At 48.3% G+C, this 23006-nt stretch overlaps 8 protein-coding genes across 8 annotated transcripts; 3 read left to right on the top strand and 5 right to left on the bottom strand.

Moving 5' to 3' along the window:
• Positions 1–1347: 1347 nt before the first annotated feature.
• On the bottom strand, positions 1348–2264 carry L3040_001709 (uncharacterized protein; the record flags this gene model as incomplete). Its single annotated transcript, XM_066156862.1, has 2 exons — positions 1348–1420; positions 1474–2264. The coding sequence occupies 2 exons, from the start codon at positions 2262–2264 to the stop codon at positions 1348–1350; spliced, it is 864 nt and encodes a 287-aa protein (XP_066012871.1).
• A 309-nt stretch (positions 2265–2573) lies between these two features.
• On the bottom strand, positions 2574–3889 carry L3040_001708 (uncharacterized protein; the record flags this gene model as incomplete). Its single annotated transcript, XM_066156861.1, has 6 exons — positions 2574–2699; positions 2795–2815; positions 2880–3057; positions 3374–3503; positions 3690–3809; positions 3862–3889. 6 exons carry the CDS (start codon positions 3887–3889, stop codon positions 2574–2576), a joined length of 603 nt encoding a protein of 200 aa, XP_066012870.1.
• A 7235-nt stretch (positions 3890–11124) lies between these two features.
• L3040_001707 (uncharacterized protein) lies at positions 11125–12655 on the bottom strand (the record flags this gene model as incomplete). The annotated part of the gene is made up of 3 exons (XM_007294379.2): positions 11125–12217; positions 12268–12476; positions 12554–12655. The coding sequence occupies 3 exons, from the start codon at positions 12653–12655 to the stop codon at positions 11125–11127; spliced, it is 1404 nt and encodes a 467-aa protein (XP_007294441.2).
• An 877-nt stretch (positions 12656–13532) lies between these two features.
• On the top strand, positions 13533–14869 carry L3040_001706 (uncharacterized protein; the record flags this gene model as incomplete). Its single annotated transcript, XM_007294378.1, has 4 exons — positions 13533–13545; positions 13647–13908; positions 14026–14671; positions 14723–14869. The coding sequence occupies 4 exons, from the start codon at positions 13533–13535 to the stop codon at positions 14867–14869; spliced, it is 1068 nt and encodes a 355-aa protein (XP_007294440.1).
• Positions 14870–15704: 835 nt separating this feature from the next.
• On the bottom strand, positions 15705–17333 carry L3040_001705 (uncharacterized protein; the record flags this gene model as incomplete). The annotated part of the gene is made up of 6 exons (XM_007294377.2): positions 15705–15777; positions 15872–16055; positions 16150–16574; positions 16652–16862; positions 16957–17147; positions 17206–17333. 6 exons carry the CDS (start codon positions 17331–17333, stop codon positions 15705–15707), a joined length of 1212 nt encoding a protein of 403 aa, XP_007294439.2.
• Positions 17334–18491: 1158 nt separating this feature from the next.
• Positions 18492–18769, top strand: L3040_001704 (uncharacterized protein; the record flags this gene model as incomplete). Its single annotated transcript, XM_066156860.1, has 2 exons — positions 18492–18640; positions 18688–18769. The coding sequence occupies 2 exons, from the start codon at positions 18492–18494 to the stop codon at positions 18767–18769; spliced, it is 231 nt and encodes a 76-aa protein (XP_066012869.1).
• Positions 18770–18797: 28 nt separating this feature from the next.
• On the top strand, positions 18798–19349 carry L3040_001703 (uncharacterized protein; the record flags this gene model as incomplete). Its single annotated transcript, XM_007294376.2, has 1 exon — positions 18798–19349. The coding sequence occupies one exon, from the start codon at positions 18798–18800 to the stop codon at positions 19347–19349; it is 552 nt and encodes a 183-aa protein (XP_007294438.2).
• A 215-nt stretch (positions 19350–19564) lies between these two features.
• Positions 19565–21853, bottom strand: L3040_001702 (uncharacterized protein; the record flags this gene model as incomplete). The annotated part of the gene is made up of 2 exons (XM_007294375.1): positions 19565–21469; positions 21533–21853. 2 exons carry the CDS (start codon positions 21851–21853, stop codon positions 19565–19567), a joined length of 2226 nt encoding a protein of 741 aa, XP_007294437.1.
• Positions 21854–23006: the final 1153 nt, after the last annotated feature.

Below are 23006 nucleotides of genomic sequence, written 5' to 3'. Positions count from 1 at the left end.
AGGGTCATTGGGGTCGCTGTTGTGGTGCTTGCATACTTTCGAATGTTAGTACCGCTGTTTCGTATATCTGACATCTGAATTGAAGAAAAGAAGGGAAGAGAGAGAGAGTGAGAGAAAGAGGTCTGGGGCTGAGAGAGGAGGATTGAGGAACGCACTGCAGCAGACCCATTCGGTTCTCATCTTAGGATTGTCTGGTTTGGAGCTGTTCATTTCAGTTCTATTATTCATTAACATTTGAGACGTTTGTTTGTTTGTAGATGTGGGCGTAACGGTTGGTCTTGCGTGGGTGATCGTATGGCTCGACGAGTATGGCTTGTAATATTAGCTTGGGAATGTAGAAAGTGGTTTAAATTCGGGATTGTGGATATTTTGGAGATTCTGGATCTGGTATGAAGTAACAAGTATAGACAAGTCGCGGGATCAAATAGACCATCCCTCTCCAGTGCCGCCCCCGGCCGTTATCAGACTTCTTCGTGAATCGCCGCTCATGATTCGAAGTGTACAGCCCTCGGTGCTGTGAATATTTGCCCCATTTGACTCTCAGCTCGACGTTCATCGCCCAGACAGAATTTCAACTTCCGAGAAGAAAATAGGTAGCATCTGATCAAAAAGTGGCCCTCTGAATAGACAATATTTACTTACCGAGCTGATCATGCTGGCGATGATTTCAGGTATCCCCAGGTAGCGAACCAGACAGACCCCGGAAGACAGCCAGAATGTCCGAAACCGGGGACACTACAAAGTTTTACATTTAAAAACCTGTTAAGCCCGGAAACATAAGGATTGGATTTGCGGATATCACTTCTGTGCCAGAGAGAAAACCTGAACTTTGTTTTAGCCGTGGATTCCCGCTCTTATTTGACAGCACCCGCCCCGTCCAAGATCCCTCTTCGTACCAAATACTGAGCATTCTCCCCCTTGTAGGCTGTTCCCATAATAATGCCCAACTCTGCAATGGACATCTATAGACGCTGGTGAGATGCTGGAGTATGCTGGTTTGGGTAGAGTCGTTGTTCAAGCCAGCAGTTAGTTCGCGCAAACCAAGAGACTTGGCCTAGCGTCCCCAGGAAGCTTATGACCGTGGGTATACTTGGCGTTTCCGAGGCAATCAAGACGTCTGATGGTATGGGAGGAAGTTTGTTTATTCATAAGAAACTCGAGTCACGAGATGAGCGAGGTGAGCGAGGTGAGCGAGGTGAGCAAGTCTACGTAGGTGATCGGCTGCGTGTTGAGTAACAAACATTGAATTCACCCGAGGTTTCAATCCCGGGGATCCATTATGCATAATTATGGATTCAAGATTACTGGTATAGTAATAAGTACTGACTTAGGTTCCATTACAGAGCCCTAGGCATCGGCTCGATAGCTTGCAAAGTAGCCATGCATGCGCTCCATTTGCAGGGGCGTAAATTCCGTGGTACTAGCGTTCATATCAGCACACATTGTCTATAGCCTTGCCATGCAAGAACTTACCAGGTGTCATCCGAATAGTCCATGAAGTTATGGATTGGGTCCAAGCCCGGCTGGTCCGGGCAGCTATCCCTCCCAACCGGACATCCTGTACTCCCCGACAGCTGACCCGGGGTATCGAGGATGCCATCTGCGCCAGTGGCGCATCCGCCTTGGAAAGTGTGCAGCAGGCCAAACCAATGCCCTACCTCGTGCACCGTCGTGTGACCCTGCCACTTGGGATCGTCTCCGCCGGGCATGGTCTTCGCGTGGATCTGACACCCGTCGCGGTAGAAGAACTCGTCTCCCGGCGTGACGATTGATGGGAGCCGACACATGCCCATGAGCCCGGAAGGGAGGTCAGTGTAGAAATAGACGTTGAGGCTGGCGTAGCTGCCCTGGCGCGTGCGCTGCATCCAGGCGAGCCACTGGTCAAAGAGGTCATCGCTCATGGAGGCATCTGGCAGGTAGAAGCCGGTGCCGATGAGATCGTCGACTACGCGCGAGGTGTTTCGGAGGGAGAGATTGATACCGTAGGGCAGGTAGCTGTCTTTTAGCACTGTGAACTGGTCGGCTACACGCTGCTCGGTGATTTTGGTGGCGTTGACGACGGTGCTCGCGATGTGAAAGTACACATCCACGCTGAGATTCTGGGCTTGTCGGGGGAAGACGCCGTTGTTGACGCTGCGCTTCAGTGGATCAAAGGCAAGGAACTCGGGGGACGGGTCTGGAGTTAAACATTTGGCAGGGCTCTCGGAGGCGTAGGAGAGGCCGAGGCACGCCCCTATGACCAGAACCAAATTAACCACCTTCATAGTCCAATGTCGACAAGGGAACGCACAATCCTCCAGCAACTGATTCCTGTCAAGCTGGCTGGCCGTCCTTTATGTATTATCTGGTCGTTTGCGATAGTCATTATTTATTGCGCGAGTAATTTGCCGGCTTGGCACCTGATTAAAGGTTGTAAGCGAAGCCCAGCAAGGAAGGTGCCAAGCTTCGTTATAGGGTTTGGCTTCGTATTAACACTTAAGCTTTACATGGCCTTGGCCATCGTCATGGCACAACACGAGAAGTATATTTTCAATTTTACGCATCTACAGAACGACCGAGGTCTAAGACAACAATTAGTCTTCGATGTTCGCAAAGAACTCCTCCAGAAAGAACAGAAAAACACGGTTGTTGCCGATGTGGGATCCCTCTGACCCTCCATGGATCTCATTATTGCTCTTGTATTTTATCTCGATATGGACCTATTCGGCGATGGTGACGGCGCTGGAAGAGTTCAGAGTGTAAGGTGAGCAGGAGCCTAAGCAGGCCAGGGGAAAGTTTATATCGGCAAGCTGACCACACTCATAATAAGTGCGAACTTGTCATTGCTTTTAGTATGGATCACGGGGTCATGCTAAATGAGCGTAATATGGGGGATTTACCTTCAATTTCTCAAATACATATGCTTCTGCATCCTTGATGTACTCATAGCCAGAGTTGGTGGCTGAGGAGGACCCCAACCATACAGCTGCAGCAGTGGCATGGTTCCTCCTGCTCAGCACTTGTGACTCCAGGGATAAACGGCAGCTCTGTGGGGGCTCAACCAGGTCAGTAAAGGTGCTGGAAAAATTAACATGAACGAAGACCTCGATCACCTAGATCTTTGATTACTAGGCGGCATTATGATTTTGCCCTGCTTGCTGAGGGGGGTTTTTTTGAAGGGGAAACAGGACCTCTAAGGGTTTCCAACAGCAATATAGCTAAGTCGACGCAATAGCTAGGGACTGGGTACTGGCAACGGGTATAAGAATGACCACAACCGCAAAATAATGCAGCTGCAGCAACTCTAACTAGTAGAAAGAGGTACTTACACGACAAAACAACTGCTTCTGTCATTTGAAACAGCGTTGATTCTCCACATAAGCGTGTCTTTGACCAGTTCTTCGCATGGCTGAAGCGTAGGTGTGCAGTAATACATATCCGCCGTGGTTCCTGGTTCGACAACAGCTCCGACATGCTCGAAGACCATTTATAATTCTTCGGCTGTGAAGAATTTAGATACAGACCTGTTTATATTAGCTTCCATTGCAATAAATATGCTGAGATGAAGAGGTCAGAAGTCTATTCGAGGTAAATGTAAACCAGCTCTTGCGTGTTGACAATCAAGTGAAGAGTGATGATAGAGAAACGAATGAGCGGCGAGGTGAGCCCTTTGATGAAAGAGTGTATAAGGGCAGTATCTTCCAACTTACTTAAAAACGTTGCCCAAGCAGTATCATCTATGTTCTCGTCCTCGTTCGTCCTCTTCTGCTCCACCGTTATCACCGTCTGGGAAAGAAGCTGGTGCCGAAGTGCAGCACGGGGTTGTTGCTCTTTTAGATGCTGCTATTTTAGTAGCTCTGGTAGCTTATGCCTTTTGAATACCTGCGGCCTGTTCAGGTGTGCGAGCCATCGTCGCGGTTAAAGATAAGGTGAGGGTGCTAAAGATAGAAGGCATGTCCGGGGGGGGGTTAGAAGAGCTCAAAGAGGTCCGGGAGTCAGAAAACATTAAAGGGGGAGTAGCGATTAACTCAGAACCGCAATTCAATTCAAAAGAATTACTCGTTTACATAAGAAAATTATTGTTATAGAATTGATGATTTGAAATAGTGCTTCCGACAAGTTTTGCACCTAATATTGGGTGGCGGCCGCATTTCCTGCTAAGGCTCTAGCATTCGTATCTATTATTAGAATCCGAGACCAGTCAGCGAGGCAGGTAGACGAGTTGAGACGACTTTGTTATTGAGTAATCTGACCGCTATACGAGAAGACTAAAGCCTCATCGTCCGAGTCGCTAACAATTGAGGCATCGGCGGCTGGCTTAATATCGCATGCACCGGAATGTTCAAGATAATCTTTGATAATCATAAGGAAAAGAATTATATACTGAGTTCGTGCATAGGTAATCATCGGTGGATTCGGGTTGACGTTTGCTATATCGCTATTTCTTCGTTATAAAACAAAAGTGACTATCCTTCATCCGCTAACTCCTATCGAGACCATCACTCGTATCTGTAATCCTGAACCTTTGGTTTTATTGTAATCGCCATTCTTCGTTTTGCGATTGCCGGTGTGATATCGATGCACCGAAGAGGATCAAGAAAAGGGAGGGATAACATTCAGAACACGATGTTCTCGGATATGTCGGAAGCCCTTAAATCGAGGCACGTCGACTAGCTCCCTCTTGCGCTGACAGACCGTAAGAAAGGCCAGCAGTTGTGCTGACAAGACTTATCGGAAGACTGGTCGATATACTGCAACTATTAAGGCTAGAGCTATCGCGCCAAGCTCGATGAGTTGATGAAAGGATCTTAGGCCAGCTATTATGCTGCAATTATTGAAATTAGAACTGTTGCCGCTGACTTCGATAAGTTGATAAAGATTAACAAGCGCGAAGAAGGAGTCTCGACGAGATCGACGTCGGCTATACGGTCTATTCAGTGTACGGGCTGTAAGGATTGCATATCCTGGTCCTTATTCTCCGTCGCGGTAGCTCGTATAGCAGACATTGGGTACGCCGAGGTTGAGGTTGACCTCCACAGCGCAGTCCAGGCGGTGGTGGTATCCCTCGACCTCCTGCTTGTCGGTGTGGGAGATCCGAGCCAATGCCTCCACACAGCGGCAGGCCTGACCCAAACGAGGGCTGAGTGGTGTACAGATGTTGCTGGCACAGGTACCGGTGATGCGACTGACGCCAAGGGTACTCTCTCGGAACAAGCCTTCGCTTCTGGCGTGTTCGGGCGATACGAAAAGCTTCCTATATGGGAGGATCGATTGTTGGCAATTCTATACGACACCCGTCAGATTGGTTCAACAAAGGAAGCAAAAGGCAGAGGATGGAGAGGGGAGCTGTGAATTTATCACAACAGGGGAGGCAGGGGAGGTGGAGGGGGGGAGAGGTCAAAGGGAGAGGTCAAAGTAGTCAATCCACTTACGAGTCACAGTTGCTTGTCGTATGTAACACAGCGTTGGTGTTCCATGTATCGATGTTGGACTCCGGTCTGGGTGCAGGGTAACATCGTCAGATTGTGGTAGAAGTCGAAGACGGCCTGCGGGACCACATATCCGGCATTGCGGATCATGTCTTATAGTTCCGTTGGCGTGAGGAGTTTGGCCATCGACCTGTTAAGCATTAGTTTCCGTAATGAACATCATATGATTGGGTTAGTTCAATATAGATAGGTAAGTGTGACTCTAAGGATACAAGGTAAATGTTTCGAAACTCGGCTGGTGAAGGTATTGGTAAGGGCAAGAGGACGCTATGAACCATCGTTGAATAGATCAAAGAGAGGTCAACTTACATGAAAACGTTTCCAAGGTCTCTTAGTATTTAGAGGTGTCCGTTGGCCGGGACAATGGCGATGTGGGCGACCGGGGCTATAGCCGTGTAAGGCTGAACCGAGTCGGGGGCGGAATCGAAGACCTGGTAGTCGTCAGAAGAGCAATGGATCGATTCTGAACAGTTTTCGTCGAGCATATTAGTGTCAGATGAGTCTTTAACCAACTCAAGTCTGTCCTTGATCGCCGTGAATTGGGGGACTAAGACTGAAGGTCGTCTTGGGTGAGGTCACGGACGAGGTTTCTTTCGATATTTTCCATTATGGACTTAGTCGACGAGACGAGAACCGAGGAGCTTATATCGTAAGCTAGGAGAATTTCGAGGAAGAATAGATGTCTTGGAAGATATCGTTCGAATGAATATAGATGTCGGTTTGTTCTGGTGTCTATAGTCCAAAGACGTAATCGAAGATACAGAACACGAGAGCAAGCGCCTGCTCGAAAATGAGTTCTCTAAATAATTATAATTCCGACAATCAGAACTGATTTTTATGTTTCCACTATAATATCTTAAGGGTAAATACCCCTAGAAGAACCTGGCATACCACACTTCATCGTGGCATACCATTTAGTTCTTCAATCCAAAACATAACATACTCCGTACTAGTTATCTTTATAAGTTCTTCATCTGCCAATAAGTAGATAGTTCATAGCTTGAGAAAGCGTTGTCAATTAGTAACCATCTTCCGATATCGTCGGAAAACTTCTCCAGTCTATAATGACCGTAAAGGCATTGAAATCGGACCTGAGCAAAGCTTGCATGCAACTGGCTTCGTTGTTAAACATCATTTGTCCGCAAAGACATACGTATTTTTCTTCATTGAGATTACTATCAACGGCTAGTATAGTCTCCAGGCCAAGGACTGAGTAAGAATAGAATCCAACAATTACCAAGCCTTCTTCCGAATTTTGCTCAATTATTCTAATGATTCTAATACTGAGGATAGGCTATACTATACTAGAATTCTCTCCGCGTTTTGAAAATGGTTCAAGTCCGCGAACGCGTTTTTTCCAGCCCATATTGATATGGTTTCTAGTCCTGCCTTGTGGTAGGGCTGAGCTGGACTAAGGTACCGGTAGCTAGAGATAAAAAAGGAGGACGTATCTTCGCTTGATTAAGCGAGGAATGTACTTCCAGACCAAAGACCAAATAAATATTAGTAACGTTCGTTAGATTGCTGGTAATCTCGACTAATTGGATATCTACATCTAGTTTTTACGCTAATGTGACTGAAAATCTTACCTTTTTTTTTAATAAGCTTTCGTATTGTTTTCAATATCTTTGACTATCTTTTTGCTTTTTAATTACATGGCTTCTCCGTTCGTTTTCCATATTTATAGCCGCTTCTTTTGCATTTCTATGGAAAGGTTCTTCGGGTGGTTTTTTTTTCTTTCAAAAGAAAGGCTAAGAGCTACTTCATTTGAATTTTATTATAACGCTCTTTCGTTCGTATTACGGCTGTCAAAGATAATATTGTGTTACGGGAGATGGGCCTCGTAGTAGATGATTTCGAATGTACAATTCATTGACGAGCCACTCCCGTTTGATTATATTACAAAGCCAAAGCTTGTTTATCTTCAAACTCGATTGCTTGGAAAGGGGAAAAAATGCGAGCCTGTGATTTTAGCTGACAGGCACTCTTGAGCGTTGATTGGTGTGATGACAGCTGGCTAGCAAGCTTCTTGGTCTGAAGTAGCTAGAAGTAGCTTGCTAGAGAAGAAGCCAGCTGTCAGAAAATGGGTTGAGCTCAAAGAAGCCTAATGCTCCCAATTAAGGCCATTCTGAAGTACATGAAGTATGGCCAGGGGTTGTTGTTGCTGTTGTATTTATTTACGTCGGGCGGGCGGCAGGCGTATGGCCAGGGGTGGCGGGTGGGAAATTGAGTAGATGACTTCCAAGCAATCGATTAATGCTGAGGATCCCTTGGCCTTAAGAATTTATCATTATAATATATCCTAGTCTGACTAAAGACTTTTATCCTGTATCCTACCGACAGCCTTTCAAGGCATTAAGATTGTAGCCCACTTACTCCTTTGAAAGCATAAACACCAACATTTTCAAGAAACCATTGGATCGAAAGTGTCCGGAACCATACTGAAACTCCCCACGCTCGGCAGACCAGCTTCTCCATTGATTTCCCATTTCGCTTCCCAATTAATGATTTCGCTCGAATATCGATATAGCTCCTCCTTTGTTCGATAGCACTGAGCCCATATTTGGAGGGCGTTTCTTCGTATCGTATCATTTGGAATAACCATTTGCGGCTTCCAACCATTGAGTATGATCCATGAGAATCGCAGCGCTCTTACGGGGCTCCTCCTGAGTTCCCATCTGATGTATTGCTTAACTAAACTTTCGTCTCCAGCCCATAAGTCCAGTTCCACACTCTCATCATCCGAAGCCCATCTTGTCCAAAATTCCTGGATCCATACTTTGGTTGCTTTTGCCATCTTCTCTTTATCCGCTTCGATAGCACAAAACCAATTATTTTCCGATGGTTTCTCATTCCCGCAAGAAGGATCGTTGTCTATTGGGATTATTAGCTTCGCGTAATAAGTAATGATATACAAATTAACTTACATAAATAAAATCCTTCTCCAATTTGATTGAGGCTTTCACCTGGTTTATCGTATATCTCTTCTGTGGATAGCTTATTGCCATCATTAATAAATCTGGCTTGGTCCTATAATTCGCGTAATTAGTATAACTATCGATTGCCGTACGTATTATTATGAAAAATTATCGACCTAGATAGCCGACGATTAAATCCAGTGAAACTTACTTCGGTGACTGCTCGATAGCCGATGAGTTCTCTTCCGTGGAAGAACCATCCATGAGCTCTATCCAAAAGAAAGCTCAAGGCTAGCAAGATTGCGCAAATCGACCTTGTAAGTAATAGCATCGTATTTATGGAAATCCAAAATAGTTGCGAAGCTTGCAGAAGAAGAAGAAGGTGATGGTAATGAATTGAATTCGAAGTGCAAGAAGAGATATAGATCTCCTTCTTATAGTGTATTCTATCCGATATCATATTGATTCTATTAATATTAGCAACCCTGATTGCAATTTCTACGTTGGCCATCCGTAAATAATTAAGCGGCTAATACAGTAGTACAGTAACACCGCATAAAGCCCCCGAAGTGGCGCGCGGGGCCGTTGACTCTAAGTATAAGATCGACGCACTGCCTCCCGTGACTCTTAATTGGTAACTTATATTTTTAATTATGGCTCCAGCCTGATTTCGAGGTTCATCTAAGCCTTTGCGCAACCAACGCACTGATTAGTTGAGGAACAAAGATTAAACGTTATTAGCAGCCCAGCGTGCCACTTGGTCGAGTTTATGCGGTGCTCAGTGCGCTGACTGTGAAACTGTCTTGGTATTTTTATCTCGAAGATCATCCCAATTATAAAGTTTGAATTTAACGTTTAGCTTAGGTGGCATCTGGTAGACGGAGATCACGAAATTCTCGAAATGGAACCGTGATATTGAATCTTTGAGATTCAAGTCAGCGTTCAAAATTTTCCCAGCTTATGTTCGTATGGTTTCTTCTACCAGTCTTGCCTCGTGGCAGGGCTGAGCTGGCAATACTTGGGGCTCGTTTGGTCAGACGCAGGTTTCGTGAATACCAATACTCCGGCAAGGGTTTTCGATGAGATAATGTTTGGTCCAAACCCGGGAAAGATTTCCAAATACCTCTGACTTCAGGTTTTGGGAAAACTTTTTTGCCACCTCGCCCAAGTCGAATGAATGGTTTTGTGAAAGCAGGTTCAGACCATAGCCCTGACCTTGTTAACCGACTATTTGCATATCTATTCTGCAATAATAGCTTGTGTACTATTAATCTTTATACAGCTCCGAATTAAAGTATGACCAGGTTCGCATAATCGGAGCAAATGCTAAGCCCCGGTTCGAAACGGAATTGCTTTCTTCCTCACCTTACAAAACTTTGACCAAAAATGGACCAAACAGCTACTAAATTGACGAGGTTCTCATCATATCAATATTGCAAGAATCACTTCTTTGAAAAACTGGTTTTGACGATTTGGTTTCGCGAAAACCTTCACTTCGGCGTCGGACCAAACGCCACCTTACCAACCCCTCTTCAGAATCATGCTCAACTATTTTAAACACGAAGAGGATATTCTATATCAAGTGAGCCTATGCTCGCATTCAGATGCCATTTTCAAGTCCCCGTGCAATCCTTTTCCCAGCCTATTTTCGTATGGTGACTGCATCTATAGCGCTCGGAAACCTACGGATTGCCAACGAAGGGGCCCCTTATACGCGTGACCGCGATGGAGCCGTGTTGCGAGCGGGGAGAGGCAGTGACGACCGAAGTCACTGGACATCAGAGAGAAGAGAGTAGGAAAAAAACGAGGGAGAGGGGTATTGCGACTCGGATACGAATAATCGTTTTCTCAGCTAATTTTCCATGTTCCTAAAATTCTCACACGTCAGCGCTTTTCGTCTCCAGAGGCCTTGTGAGACTCCCGCCGTCAGAGCACGGATTGCTTGCCAGCTCCTTTTGGGGCGATTATGAGCCGGAATGCTGTGCTGTAAGCAACGTATCTGATTTCGTTATCTGGGCTTTTTTTCCCAAGGAGCCGTGTGATGGGTGGCCTTTTGTTTCTACTGCTTTCCCTTCCACTCCTCGCTTCTTTTTCCGCCCACCCGCGGCCTTCGAATACTTCTTCGCTGTTCAACACCCAACCTTAGAACCCAGCTGGAATGATTCGTAAAGGAATATACGCGATCGAAACTGTTAGCAGAGAGGTTTTCAGAGGGCGATTAAGCCCGAAAGCAAAAAATCTAGGAGTAGAAGAGCTGATTGTCAGCAGGGGCTAACTCGACAGTGAAGCCCTCCCAAGAAAAAAAGAACAAAGGGTCGGGGGGAGATGTCTCTGCAGACTCAGAATAATATTGACTGGTGAAGACGAAAAAGAGGCTTAAGCGAGCGAGCTAGCTTAGCGAACTAGATTGGCCGTGACCTAGCGCCTGACAAGAGACTGTTGAAGACAGTCCTTTTGTGTGTGTGTGAGAGAGAGAGAGAGATGTGTATATATATACATATATACGTATATACATATATACATATATACATATATACATATATACATATATACATATATACATATATACATATATACATATATACATATATACATATATACATATATACATATATACATATATACATATCATAAGTTTTCAAACAGACTTCGAGAATAGTCAATATGGCTCACTGCAGACCTCGACTCTAGATACTCCTTTCATAGCAGTGAAAGCTTCTCTCAGATTACGCAGGGACTCAGGCTCGCCATATGGCGTCCGCCATTTTGACCACCTGCTGCATCTCCGTCACGTCATGCACACGCACAATATCAGCGCCACCGTGTACCGCGGCCGCAACCGTGGCAGCAGTCCCCCAAGTCCTCTCATCGGGTTTCTTTACGCCAGTTACTTTCCCAATGAAGTTCTTTCTGCTCGATCCCACCAACCAAGGTAACCCTCTCAGACCAGGCCAGTCCCGCAGCTCCTCAAGACGCCGCAGGATCTCAAGATTTTGCTCCACGGTCTTGGCAAATCCGATACCCGGGTCGAGGATGATGCGCCAACGACGAATACCAGCTGCTTCCGCTTCAGCGACACGTTCGAGGAGCTCGGCTGCTATGGTGGGGATAAGACCGCTGGGATATTCTGTGAGTTTGTTCATGGTCCGGGGAGTACCGCGCATGTGCATCAGGATGACTGTTACACCGAGCCTGGCCATGGTAGGGAGCATCTCGGGGTCCATTTGGCCTGCTGAAACATCATTGATGATGTTAGCTCCAGAGTTGATAGCAGCTTCGGCGACTGATGCTCTGTAGGTGTCTACGCTGAAGGAGAACTCTTTGTATGAGTGGGTAGTCTCGAGGTCTCTGATTTCTTCAATGGCGAGTAAGACACGTCTAGTCTCCTCTTCGACAGAGACCTCGGCGACTCCGGGAGCAGTACTCTGGCCACCGATATCGCAGATGACTCCTCCACTATCAAAGCCTAGCACGGCCTTTGTCATAAGTGCGTCGCCCCATTTGGAGGATTCTCCTATGGCAAACACGGGAACATCGCCATCTCGTTGAGGTATAACGAAACCAGTTATCCGATTTGGAGAACTATTGAACTTGTTGGTTCCTTCCTGCTTTCGGGGGACTTTTCCGCCATCGGAAAACGAGTCGGGTGTGGCATTAAGTATTGCCATCACCCTGGTGGTACGACGAGGATCCAAAGCATGGAGAGGTTCCATACCATGTGGCATTGGGGTGACAGTTGAGATGGGGGCCCCGGATGGTGGAAGGTCATTGAGGTAATCCTGCGTGACCTTCCAAGGATGTGCAGGATTGAGAGACTTGCCCGGTATCAGTCTATGGAGAGTCAGTGATTGGCTCCGGTTTCACAGTGCGAGTAGGCCTACTCTGCCAACGGTCTCAGAACAAACTCTCGTTCGTACATCAATGGATGGGGAACTTTCAGGCGACTATGATCGATGACTTGGTCCGCATACAACAGGATGTCGAGGTCAATATTTCGTGGTCCCTTGTCAATGATCTTCTTTCTACCCAGTCCATTCTCGATAGCCTGAAGCGCATTCAACAGGTCGATTGGCTCTAATGTTGTCTCTACCTGCGATGTTCAGTGTTTAGTACTGAGCAATGCGCAATGCATTGACCACGGGCAAGGGCCGTCTGAAGAAGCCATACCTCTGCAACACCATTCAGAAAAGACTCCTGATCCTTCACGTACATTGGCTCCGTCTCCCACAGACCACTTGTTCTCGTGATTCGAATGCCCTCTTTCCCCATGAGAGTGCACGCTTCTTCGATCCATCTCACCCGGTCACCAAGATTACTACCCAATGCGATGTACGCCACTCGTTTTTCACCTTTGTTTGTCTTTTTCGCCAACCTAGACAAGTCAGATGAAGCAGGCTTTGGCAGCTCTGAGCGATTGAGCCCGTATGGAGTCCATGTTGATGACAGCGACGAGCTACCGGAGGAGGAGGATGTATTATGATATCGTCGTGTTATTGTGGAGCCGGCAATTCTTGATCTTGATACTGGTCTGAGAAGTAAGGAATGTGTTGTTGACGATGCTCTCTCCCCGATTCTCCCGCTGACTCGAAATGCTCTCATTGGAGTAGATGTGTGGATTTCATTGCTCCGATGGAGAGGAGGTTGGCCTTGGGAGAGCGCAAGATCACCAGAGGCCCCTTTGTTTTCGAGAGCATCACGTGGTGAGTACTCGTTGGTCAACCGTTGAATATATGAATATATGAATATTTTTGAATTTGTGATGCAGCATCTTGTCGAGTCTCGTTTGGTACCGCTTTATTGCGGTCGAAGGTTATAGATGATGTTGTGTTTTCAGGCAAACGAGTAGGTTCACAAAATCACAGGTTGTCGTCGTCGCGTGACTCGCCTGCCGACCTGCGCCCCGCATCACCTGATCCAGCTGGTGGCAGCTGGGCCGAGGCATTTCCATTTCCCCAGACTCTAAGTTCACTCGTCGGCCCGAGGCGCGGTCTTCAGCCCTCTCCTCATCATCCTCATCATCCTCATCCTCCCAAGCCTTTTCCTCCTCATCCTCTACACTCCGATCTCCTATTTAATCCGCCTCATATAAATTGGAATTCTCCTGTCTATATCAATCTTCTCCTCTCATCCTCACCAAACCGTCAAGATGGCCTCCAAGCGTACGTACTAAACAGATCCATCATCTCACACATGTTGCCTGCCTACTTCATCAACTGCTCTCTCTTTCTTCACCGTAGACTCAACTCACCATGACATTCAGAACAACTCCGTACTACCCTTACGGATCTTTTAAAGATCAACCACCCGGTCATGCTGGCGGGTATGAACGTCGCCGCCGGCCCTAAGCTTGCTGCCGCCGTCACCAATGCCGGAGGACTCGGTGTTATTGGAGGAGTCGGATACACTCCCGACATGCTTCGCGAGCAGATCGCAGAGCTCAAGTCCTTTCTCACAGACAAGAATGCCCCCTTTGGTGTGGATCTGCTGCTCCCTCAAGTCGGAGGATCTGCCCGCAAGACAAAGTAAGCAAGCAATCATCATATAAACAAGCCAGTCAGCCTTCTTGCTTGATTATAAAACAAACAGCACCATGCCTTTGTTTGATCACTATTCAGCTGCTGACGCGCCCTGGCAAACAGTTACGATTATACCAAGGGCAAGCTCGGCGAGCTGATTGACATCGTGATCGAGTCCGGTGCAAAGCTCTTCGTTTCAGCTATTGGTGTGCCCCCGAAGGCTGTCGTCGAGAAGCTGCACAACGCCGGCATTCTATATATGAACATGATAGGGCACCCTAAGCACGTCAAGAAGTGCGTCGACTTGGGCGTGGACATTATCTGCGCCCAAGGAGGAGAGGGGGGTGGACATACTGGAGATGTTCCTACAACCGTTCTGATCCCAGCCGTGGTTGAGCTTGTCAAGGGCAAGACTAGCCCTATGACCGGCAAGCCCGTGCAAGTTGTTGCCGCTGGCGGTATCTTCAACGGACAGACTGTTGCTGCTGCGCTTATGCTCGGTGCTTCGGCCGTTTGGGTGGGAACCCGTTTCATCTTGACTGATGAGGCTGGTGCACCCAAGGCCCATCAAGAGGCTGTTAGGACTGCTGGACACGATGACAATGTCCGTACGATCATCTTCACCGGGAGACCGCTGCGGGTACGCACTAACCCGTACATTGAAAACTGGGAGAACAACCGCGCGGCGGAGATCAAGGAGCTCACTAGCAAGGGTATCATCCCCGTTGAGCACGATTTTGAGACTTTGGGTGACGATATTGATGATGAAGTATGCATCACGTTCTCTAAAATTACCTTGACTGTGGCTAACCGATGACAGACTATGGATAACGCCAGACCCTTCCTGATGGGTAAGGCTGCCGCTGTTGTGAATGAGAAGAAGAGTGCCAAGGCCGTCGTGGACGAGCTGGTCACGGATGCTGTTGCTTGGATCCAGAAGGGTGAGAAGATGATTGCGAAGTTATAAAAGATATAAAGATAGGCGATGAGTTTATGAGTCTGAAGGGGAGAGCATTATTGGACAGTGTATGAATTAGATTATTGCATGCCTCTGCTTTCGACCCGTCTTGCCCTCGCTCCCAGGTTCTGCGATCTCTTGTACTTGAATCATATGTCAGAGAACAATTTTTTATATGATACCCTACGCCCTCGTGTAAATCCTACTCTATGGTGACATGGCATTATTTTCTTACGATCCCAGTCCTCGGCCTATAAGTCCCAGGTGGAATTTAAAGTTTAAGAATCGGATTCCTTCGAGGGGTAAAATTTCGTGAGAAATAGATTGTACTGAATCAATGAATGAGTGAATGAATGAATGACGCTAATTAGCTAGCCAAATAACGGCCGCGCAGTACATTCTTCATATGCGGCGTATTGATACTTTTCGATTTATTATTGGCCTTTAAGCTCTGGGTATATGTGCAGAGCTACTTCGTATACGTAGCGGAGAAAGCCGAATTTGAGTTCTTGGGACGGCGGAGCGAATTCATGGTGAGAGATTACCGGTAGGTTAGCTAGTGGTGATTTGAGGAGACGTGGAATGAACGAATGGTATTATGTGCTGATGGTGTGGTATAAGTAAGTGAAATTGGCGGGTCTGGCTAGAAGATACCCATGAATGAAATGAAACGAAATGGAAAGCTGTGGACAATAATCTGATGTTTCTTCTTTACTGAATATCTGATCAATATAAGGTATCTTTTTACCAATGAGCCCGTAGCTTTGACTGACTGGCTATTTGCAATTGTAGTAAGATAGCCCAAGCCTAGAATCAAGTGATTCGTCACGAACACTTCTAGAAGTCAAGCTTCATAGTTGACTGAATTGCTGAGCTCATTTGCTGCGTGCGCGATCCCCGTCTTCTCTTCCGATTCCCTATCAACATTCTTTTTTCTATTGTAGGATCTTCAAGAAAATGGGTCCGGCGGTCCTTCACGAAACACTTCCTCCTTCTGTATCATCCACACACCTTATACGACCACCAGCCGCATCCTGGCAAATCGTCCTCTCCTTTTCCAGCTCCTCGTCATCCTTTGGCCCTCGAGAGACATCCAAATAATACTTCATCAATTCGGGATGTCCGTAAGCATCTAGCACTAGAAATCGGCCCATCCTCTCCATCTCATCCAGGCATTTCAAGTAGTGGACGACGCCTAGGGAGTGAGTGATAGCTAGTCAGCTCTCTCTTGCTACAATGCGGATAGTATAGACAGGGTGATTTCAAATGCAAGCCAAATAATCACTCACAATTCCTCCAAGTCGTGATATCACCGTCATCATCAAAGTATCCGAAGCCCGAGACGGATTCGTCTGACGAAACCTTGTCCGTCAATTTCAACAGCTCGAATTGCTCCGTCTCGTCATAATATCTGACCTGTCGAAAAGGTTCCTCCCTTGGATATCTGGGGACCGGGTACCCGAATACCTTGCAAAGTCTATCCCCGCTTTCAAGTAGATTACCCTGGGTCTGTAGCACTCGTGGTAGGAACGTCTCTAGTATATAGCCCGGCCAGAGACTGGAACGCGTGTCTGCGAACATCCATCCACCTTCCCAATCGACTAGATAGCCCTGGGGGTAGCTGGCATGTTGACGGTTCGTAATCTGCTGTAGAGTAAATCCGTACGACAGCAGACCATACTTCTCGAGAACTGGTCGCAGGACATGCTTGATGCTAACAAATTAACAAAAAGGGTCCCTGGGTCAGCAGCCCAGGTCAGTAGTAACAAAGGGTAGCAGGTGATCACTCACAGACGACCCAAAACATCAGGGGCAGCTCGGTGATAGAACACAATACACGGCTTGATCCCTTTCAGGACCATGAGAAGTTGGATATAAAATCTGCACATCTCACTCCGGGCAATTTTCAGGTTCCAGTCTCCAGGATTGGGAACAGAGTTGTCCAGCTCCAGTATCAAACGACACTCCTGGTCCGACAGAGCAAGGCAGTACTCACGTTCTCCTATACTCGATCTGTCAGCCAAGTAAGGCACACATGAGCGACTCTTTCGTGTTTCCAGCTCCGTATATTCATTGTCGAGTGAGTGAGTACTTACGCCGTGTGTATTCGTGAAACGCCCTCTCGACCAGGCTAGCGTAATCGCAATCCCTCTCGAACCCCGGATCCTCCTCCGTTGACTCATTATCTGCCGGCCGTTGTTCAGATCCTCCTTTCGGCAGGGCCACTTCTACCCTCGCTACGAGGGGATCCTCTCTGATCAGCTTGATGAGGATATCATCGGAAATACTTGAGAGCCGTCAAATTTCAGTGAATACTTTGCGCGCGGGTGCAGATCTTTTCTTACATCCACTGGTGCTCGCATCTCAGACGTTTCAGGAATTTTGCACGTTCAAGGGTTGGCTCGCGAGTGCGGAGAGCTCTGGCCGCTGTCACCAAGTCGACATATTCGGGAGTCACCCAGGTGTGGGCCATTCTGCAGTTCTATTTATCTATTTCCGGAGATCGTGAGTTCAAGATGGGAGGGGTGCTCAGAGGGGCGTTGAGAGGGCTCTGTAATTTCTCTCGTCGGAGAATCTTTAGAATACTGGTAATAAAAAAGGCTAGAATGATAAGCGTGACTTATACTATGGGGAGTTCTCTTCAGGCCCAAAATGAACGAAGATAATGCCTTTTGTTACAGGCTATTCAAGCATTGTCTGCTCGCTTTATTTTCTGGCTAAGGGGCCGGGGAAGGAGCCTCCCACCAACGTATACATGCAGCCCTAGCTTGCGGAAAGGGCGGGGGGATAACAAATAGTACGTGCCCCGAAGTCGAAGGGGAGAAGGATATCCATATCGACGGGAATGGGAGGAGGGAGTTGGTTCTCACACCGGACCCAAAGATGAAAGATCATTTGAAGCAGCATGGAGATGGAAGGATGGCTGAATCACTATCCCCGGAGTACGGGAACGACTTTCAGAAGGGCGAGGGGGGTAGCAGATGGCTGGTACTGACGCCGAACAATTGACTGCCGTCTTCAGCGTCTCGGAGATATCGATAGACTCTTCAAGTGTGGGCTGGGTATTGTATGTCGGATCATTTGAGGCTATTTGATCCAGTTGAATATCACCAGCCAATAGCAATAATTGTGGCTAGCAGACAAGCTTGTCTAACCATGCTTTCCATAGTCCATCTAAACATTATATCGTAATGGAATCTCGAATATTGAAGCTTTTCTGAATCTTCTCGCCAAAACCCGTAGACTCGGAACGGAGATCGCTTGAAGCAGGCCAAGCTCTCCGTCGGCCAATTGGTTTTCGATTATACTTATGAAAGAGACGAAAAGTAAACACCACAGCCGAACCCCTTTACCCCGGATTCCTCGGCCCGTCCTCGGCAATAGCTCGACCTCGGCCCTTCCCCGCGATTTGGGACCTCACATCACATCGCTTACAGCCGTTATCAACCAACCACAGCCACAATATTATACCCCTATCCAATCCTCACCCATCTTCAAAAAAAAAAAAAAAAAAAAAGATTATATATATCCCCTCCCACCCCTCCTACCCAGTCTTTCTCTCCACTCCCCTCTCAAGCCCACGTCCCCAACACGCCCCCCAAACAGATTGTCCAAAACAACAACAACAACAATGACAACAAATCCCCCTCCCCCAGGAATCCCCGAAATCAAGCTCTCCTATCCCACCCCCTCCATCCTCCTCATAACGATCAATCGCCCCAAAGACCTCAACTGCATGAACAGCACCATGAACCACTACCTGCACGCCCTCTACACCTGGTACGACGCGCAGCCCTCCCTCCTCTGCGCAATCCTAACCGGCACAGGCCGCGCCTTCTGCGCCGGCGCCGACCTGAAAGAGTGGAACGCCTCGCACGAGAAGCCACCTTCCACAAACACAAACACTGACACGAACACATCCGCAGCACTCAGCAGCATGCCCCCCTCCGGCTTCGGCGGTCTCAGCCGGCGTAGCGGCAAGAAGCCCGTCATCTGCGCCGTCAACGGGCTCTGCCTCGGCGGCGGCTGCGAGATGGTCATCAACGCCGACATGGTGGTCGCGGACCGGCAGCGGGCCGTGTTCGGGCTGCCGGAGGTGAAGATCGGCGTCGTGGCCCTGGCGGGCGCCCTGACGCGGCTGACGCGCACCGTGGGCCGGCAGCGGGCCATGGAGATGGCGCTGACGGGGAGGGCGCTGTCGGCCGACGAGGCGCGGGACTGGGGGCTGGTGAATCGCGTCGTGGATGGGGGCGAGGTGGTGGCGGAGGCTGTGAGGCTGGCGGAGAGTGTGTGTGCGAATAGTCCCGATAGTGTGATTGTGAGTCGGGAGGGTGTCAAGTTGGGCTGGGAGGGCGTTGGGGCGGAGGAGGGAACGAGGCAGTTGATGGAGCTTTGGTATGGGAGGATCGATAAGGGTGATAATATGAAGGAGGGCGTGAGGAGTTTCGTGGAAAAGAGGAAGCCGAAGTGGGTTGCGAGTAAACTGTGAATATGCAGTCACTGTTGTAGATATCTAGGTGTAGTGTACATGTAGCATATCCCATATGGGAAGATATCATGCCCAACTAACAGAAATCACAGGAAAAAACCGGCTTCCAAGAGAGCTTATAGTTTGGAACAGGATATTTATATTTCTCATGTCCTGGTCCTCGAGCAAGAGCCGAATGCCAATCCTGCCCACAGGAATCATCATCCTCATCATAACTAAACTCTTTCCTCTTCATCCTCCCCTTCCCAGGCCTTGGGCGAGCTTACAGCCGGACTCGTGGCAATCTTGGGCCTACTCTTGAACACACTCTCATAATCCGGATCCCCTTCGAGTAACTCAACAGCGCTCGTATTCGGGGTGGCAACCTCTTCCTCGACCTTGGGGAAATAACTCGACTGCCTCTGTTTAGCCTTGGCTTCTTTCACACTTCGCCTTCTCTCAATTTGCGCTTTCTTTTGTGCTGCCTCGAACCCGGCCATGCTCTTCCGCGTCCGCTCGATCAAGTCTGCATGCGGGTCTGTTTCAATGGATGGAGTCCGAGGTGCAAGAGATGGCCGAGATACGGGCAGACGTGGAACGTCGGCAATTTCGATTTCGCCCTCGAGTTCGGAGAATTGGGAATGTGACGTTCGCGCCATGGAGAGTCTAGTACGCTCTGCCAAGGATAAGGTATGCCTCGCTTTCTTCGGAGAGGGAGACGAAGCGGAGACTGAGTTGAGAATTTGGTCTGCAAGATCACTCTCGGATTCAATGGGGTTTCTAGATTGTGGTGGTGGACTCTTTGCCATGGCAGGAGGAGTACTGGGTCGGACCTCAGGTGATATAGGTTCTTGCGGAGATGGCTGAGGCGATAATATCGGCCTTGAGCCCTTTTGGGGTGCAGCCGTATCTGGGAATCTAGGAACTGGTGGTCTACTTGGTTTCATTCGACGCAGAGGCAATATGGCTCCAGAACTTGCAGGAGACTTAGGAGCTGGTGTGAGAGATACACGTCGGGCCACAGAACTGACGATCTCTGGAAACTTTTCATCCAAGTCACTAGCTGACGACCACGCTTCATCAATTTCTTCGGCCGGTTCCTCAAGCTTGAGCATGGGCGAAGTTGGGACGAGAAGCGACCTTCGCTTATCCGCGGCCAGGTTCTGTCGAGGAGGGCGATTCTGGACTTGAGGCTTACTGACATCTGCCAGCTCAGTCCTCATGTTGTCAATAAGGCGAGTGTATTCGGCCAAGGAGACACAGTTGGTGTGTACCACCTTGTCCGTGCCGCTTCTTGCGATTTGTATGGCTTGGTGTCGGGTAAATCCCAGATCTATCTTGCTTGCCACTTTAGACGCTGGGGCAGACCCTTTCGACGGGGATGGCCCGGTAGTCTTCGAGAGCCTCTTTCCAAAATCCTGCCACCTTGCCAGGCGCCTCTCCTGATCCTTGACGCGACCGTCTAGCTGTTCCAAAAGTCCAATTCGATTCGTACCCTCCACCTCGCCAATGCTACCCGCATCTACATTCTTCCAGACCTTGTCGAATCTTGTAGCCAGAAGCCCATCAGCGTTCGATCTGCTGTCTCCATAGAGGATGGTTTCGAGCCACTCGGTGTTACCAGACCAATTCTTCTGCACTTTATCTTGGAGCTCGTAAACCTCTCTCTGCGGTAATGTTCCATGTTCCTTGTTTTCCTCGATCACCTGCTTCAACTGTTCGTGCCTTCGGGCGATTCTTCGATCGTTCAATTTGAGGAGATCCGAAAAGTCTTGGTACCTGGCCCTCGCAACCCCCTTTGTCCGCAGAAATTTGCTCAAAGAAGCCTTGTGCGCCACAATTAGCGCCGAAAGGACTGTCCGTTCCCCGCTGTAAGAGAAATTTTCCGATGCCAACTGCTGGGCGAGCGCCTCATATCCCGACCCTTCGGATTGCAGAACCTTCTTTAGAACCGCATTCGAAAAAACTGCGAGAATTTCGTCTAACCTTTCCCCTTTGCATTCGTCCAACATCGTCTTTCTCAAGACAGTATCCCGTCCAAGAATACCATTCTTTTTCGCTTGGTCGAGGCTTCGGAAAAGTGCGGCGCGCAGATTGAGCGACTGTAAAGGCTCGAGGGGCGGATAGAATGGTTGGAGCTTCTGCATTAGGGTATTGTTAGTATCTGGAAACGAATATGATTCTACGCACCAGAGTGTAGGTACATTTTGAGTCTCTTCCGGGTCCCAGAGGGCGAATAGCTGATACAGCGCCCACTCGACGCATTGAATCCGTTTCTTTTGATTCTGCTGCGCATCTTTAGTCGAGAATGTCACCGCCGAGATGTCCGGCCAGTCTGGGCGTAGGTCGAAGTCCAGGAGTCGCAGATTCGTGAGGAAGAGCGTTATGTTCGACGGACCAGCAAGGGGCTGGGCTGTTACCGTCGCTGTCGTCGCAGTAGTCGTAGTGGACTTCACCAAATTTGGGGGTGGAATCCGCAAGCTCCGCGAGCGGGCGAGTGAGAGATTACTGGTTGCGGAAGACATCTTGTAGATATCAGAGTGTTCGACGGCGACAATAGCATCGTGGTATTGCTAGTCCGTTGTTCGTCTAGTTGAAGCGGTCTGGGTGCATGAGGGTTATCATGGTTGGTCGTCGGCGTCGGTGTAAACAAACGAAGGGTATCACATTAATTGGGACACGGACCACATACTGATAGCAGCACCCTTGTACTTACGGAACCCAGGTATTTATTTATACTTACATGCTTTCTAAGTATACGGACACACCTCCTCGAGAAGGTTCCGAGGTCCTGGCCCATCTCTAGCACGAACCTCTTCCGCAAGCTGAGTACAGATTATGAACCGAGGTGAAGCCAAATCTATATATGCCTACCGTGGCCTGGCCTAAGATCCAGCTCCCTTCTGCCATCAGCATGGACAGCTGACTGCTATCTTCAATGTCCGGAGCTTGGAATATCGCATCTGTCAACTTTTCAGTCTCTTTCTTCGCTCAGCGACCCGGGCGGAGTTGTAACTTGGAAGACTGGGCCGGTCATCACAGAACCATCGGCATTGTCAGGCTCAAGGCCGACGACATCGAGATGTGGAGATTGCGCATCGTGTTTAACGTGTTGAACGGGACCAAGAACTTTTGAAGCGAAGCTTAAGCCCAGGATATATGGCTACATCCATCACACTCATGGGCTGGACACCCGCCTGTGATTGTCACGATTTTACGATGCTTACATTGGCAACTCGAACGGAGCCCATCACTGTCATCAACCAGGTGGAGAAGTGACTTGAGCCTGCTGCCGTCTTAGCTTACAAGCCAATTCGGTATCCTGCTTTGAGACAGATTCCGTTCACCAATACATCTTTGACATGTAATAATAAGGGATCGTGGGAATTTCAGTGGCTCGGCAGGCGTAAGCACTCTAGGTAGGATTCTCACTCTAAGGAGGTCCGGAAGCACAGTAGCCGAGAATCCAGTTAAGGATAATGGACTGTTTCTTTAGAAATGAGGTAAAAGAATTGGGAGTATGTCCACGAGCGCCAGGTTAATTTGGCTCTCTCATGATTTTATCCCTTATGACGCTCCCGCTGAGAAATCTGTCCATATAGTCTGTACAAGAACATTTCTACCTGATCATTTACCATCGCCCTATCCAAACTCCCCGATGATATTCTCTGTGAAATG

This window comes from Drepanopeziza brunnea (genome assembly GCF_022702325.1).
Source record: "Drepanopeziza brunnea f. sp. 'multigermtubi' strain 214-2 chromosome Unknown ctg2, whole genome shotgun sequence".
NCBI lineage: Eukaryota > Fungi > Ascomycota > Leotiomycetes > Helotiales > Drepanopezizaceae > Drepanopeziza > Drepanopeziza brunnea.
Note: the sequence above shows the minus strand (reverse complement) of the source record. Positions and strands in the feature narration are given on the sequence as shown.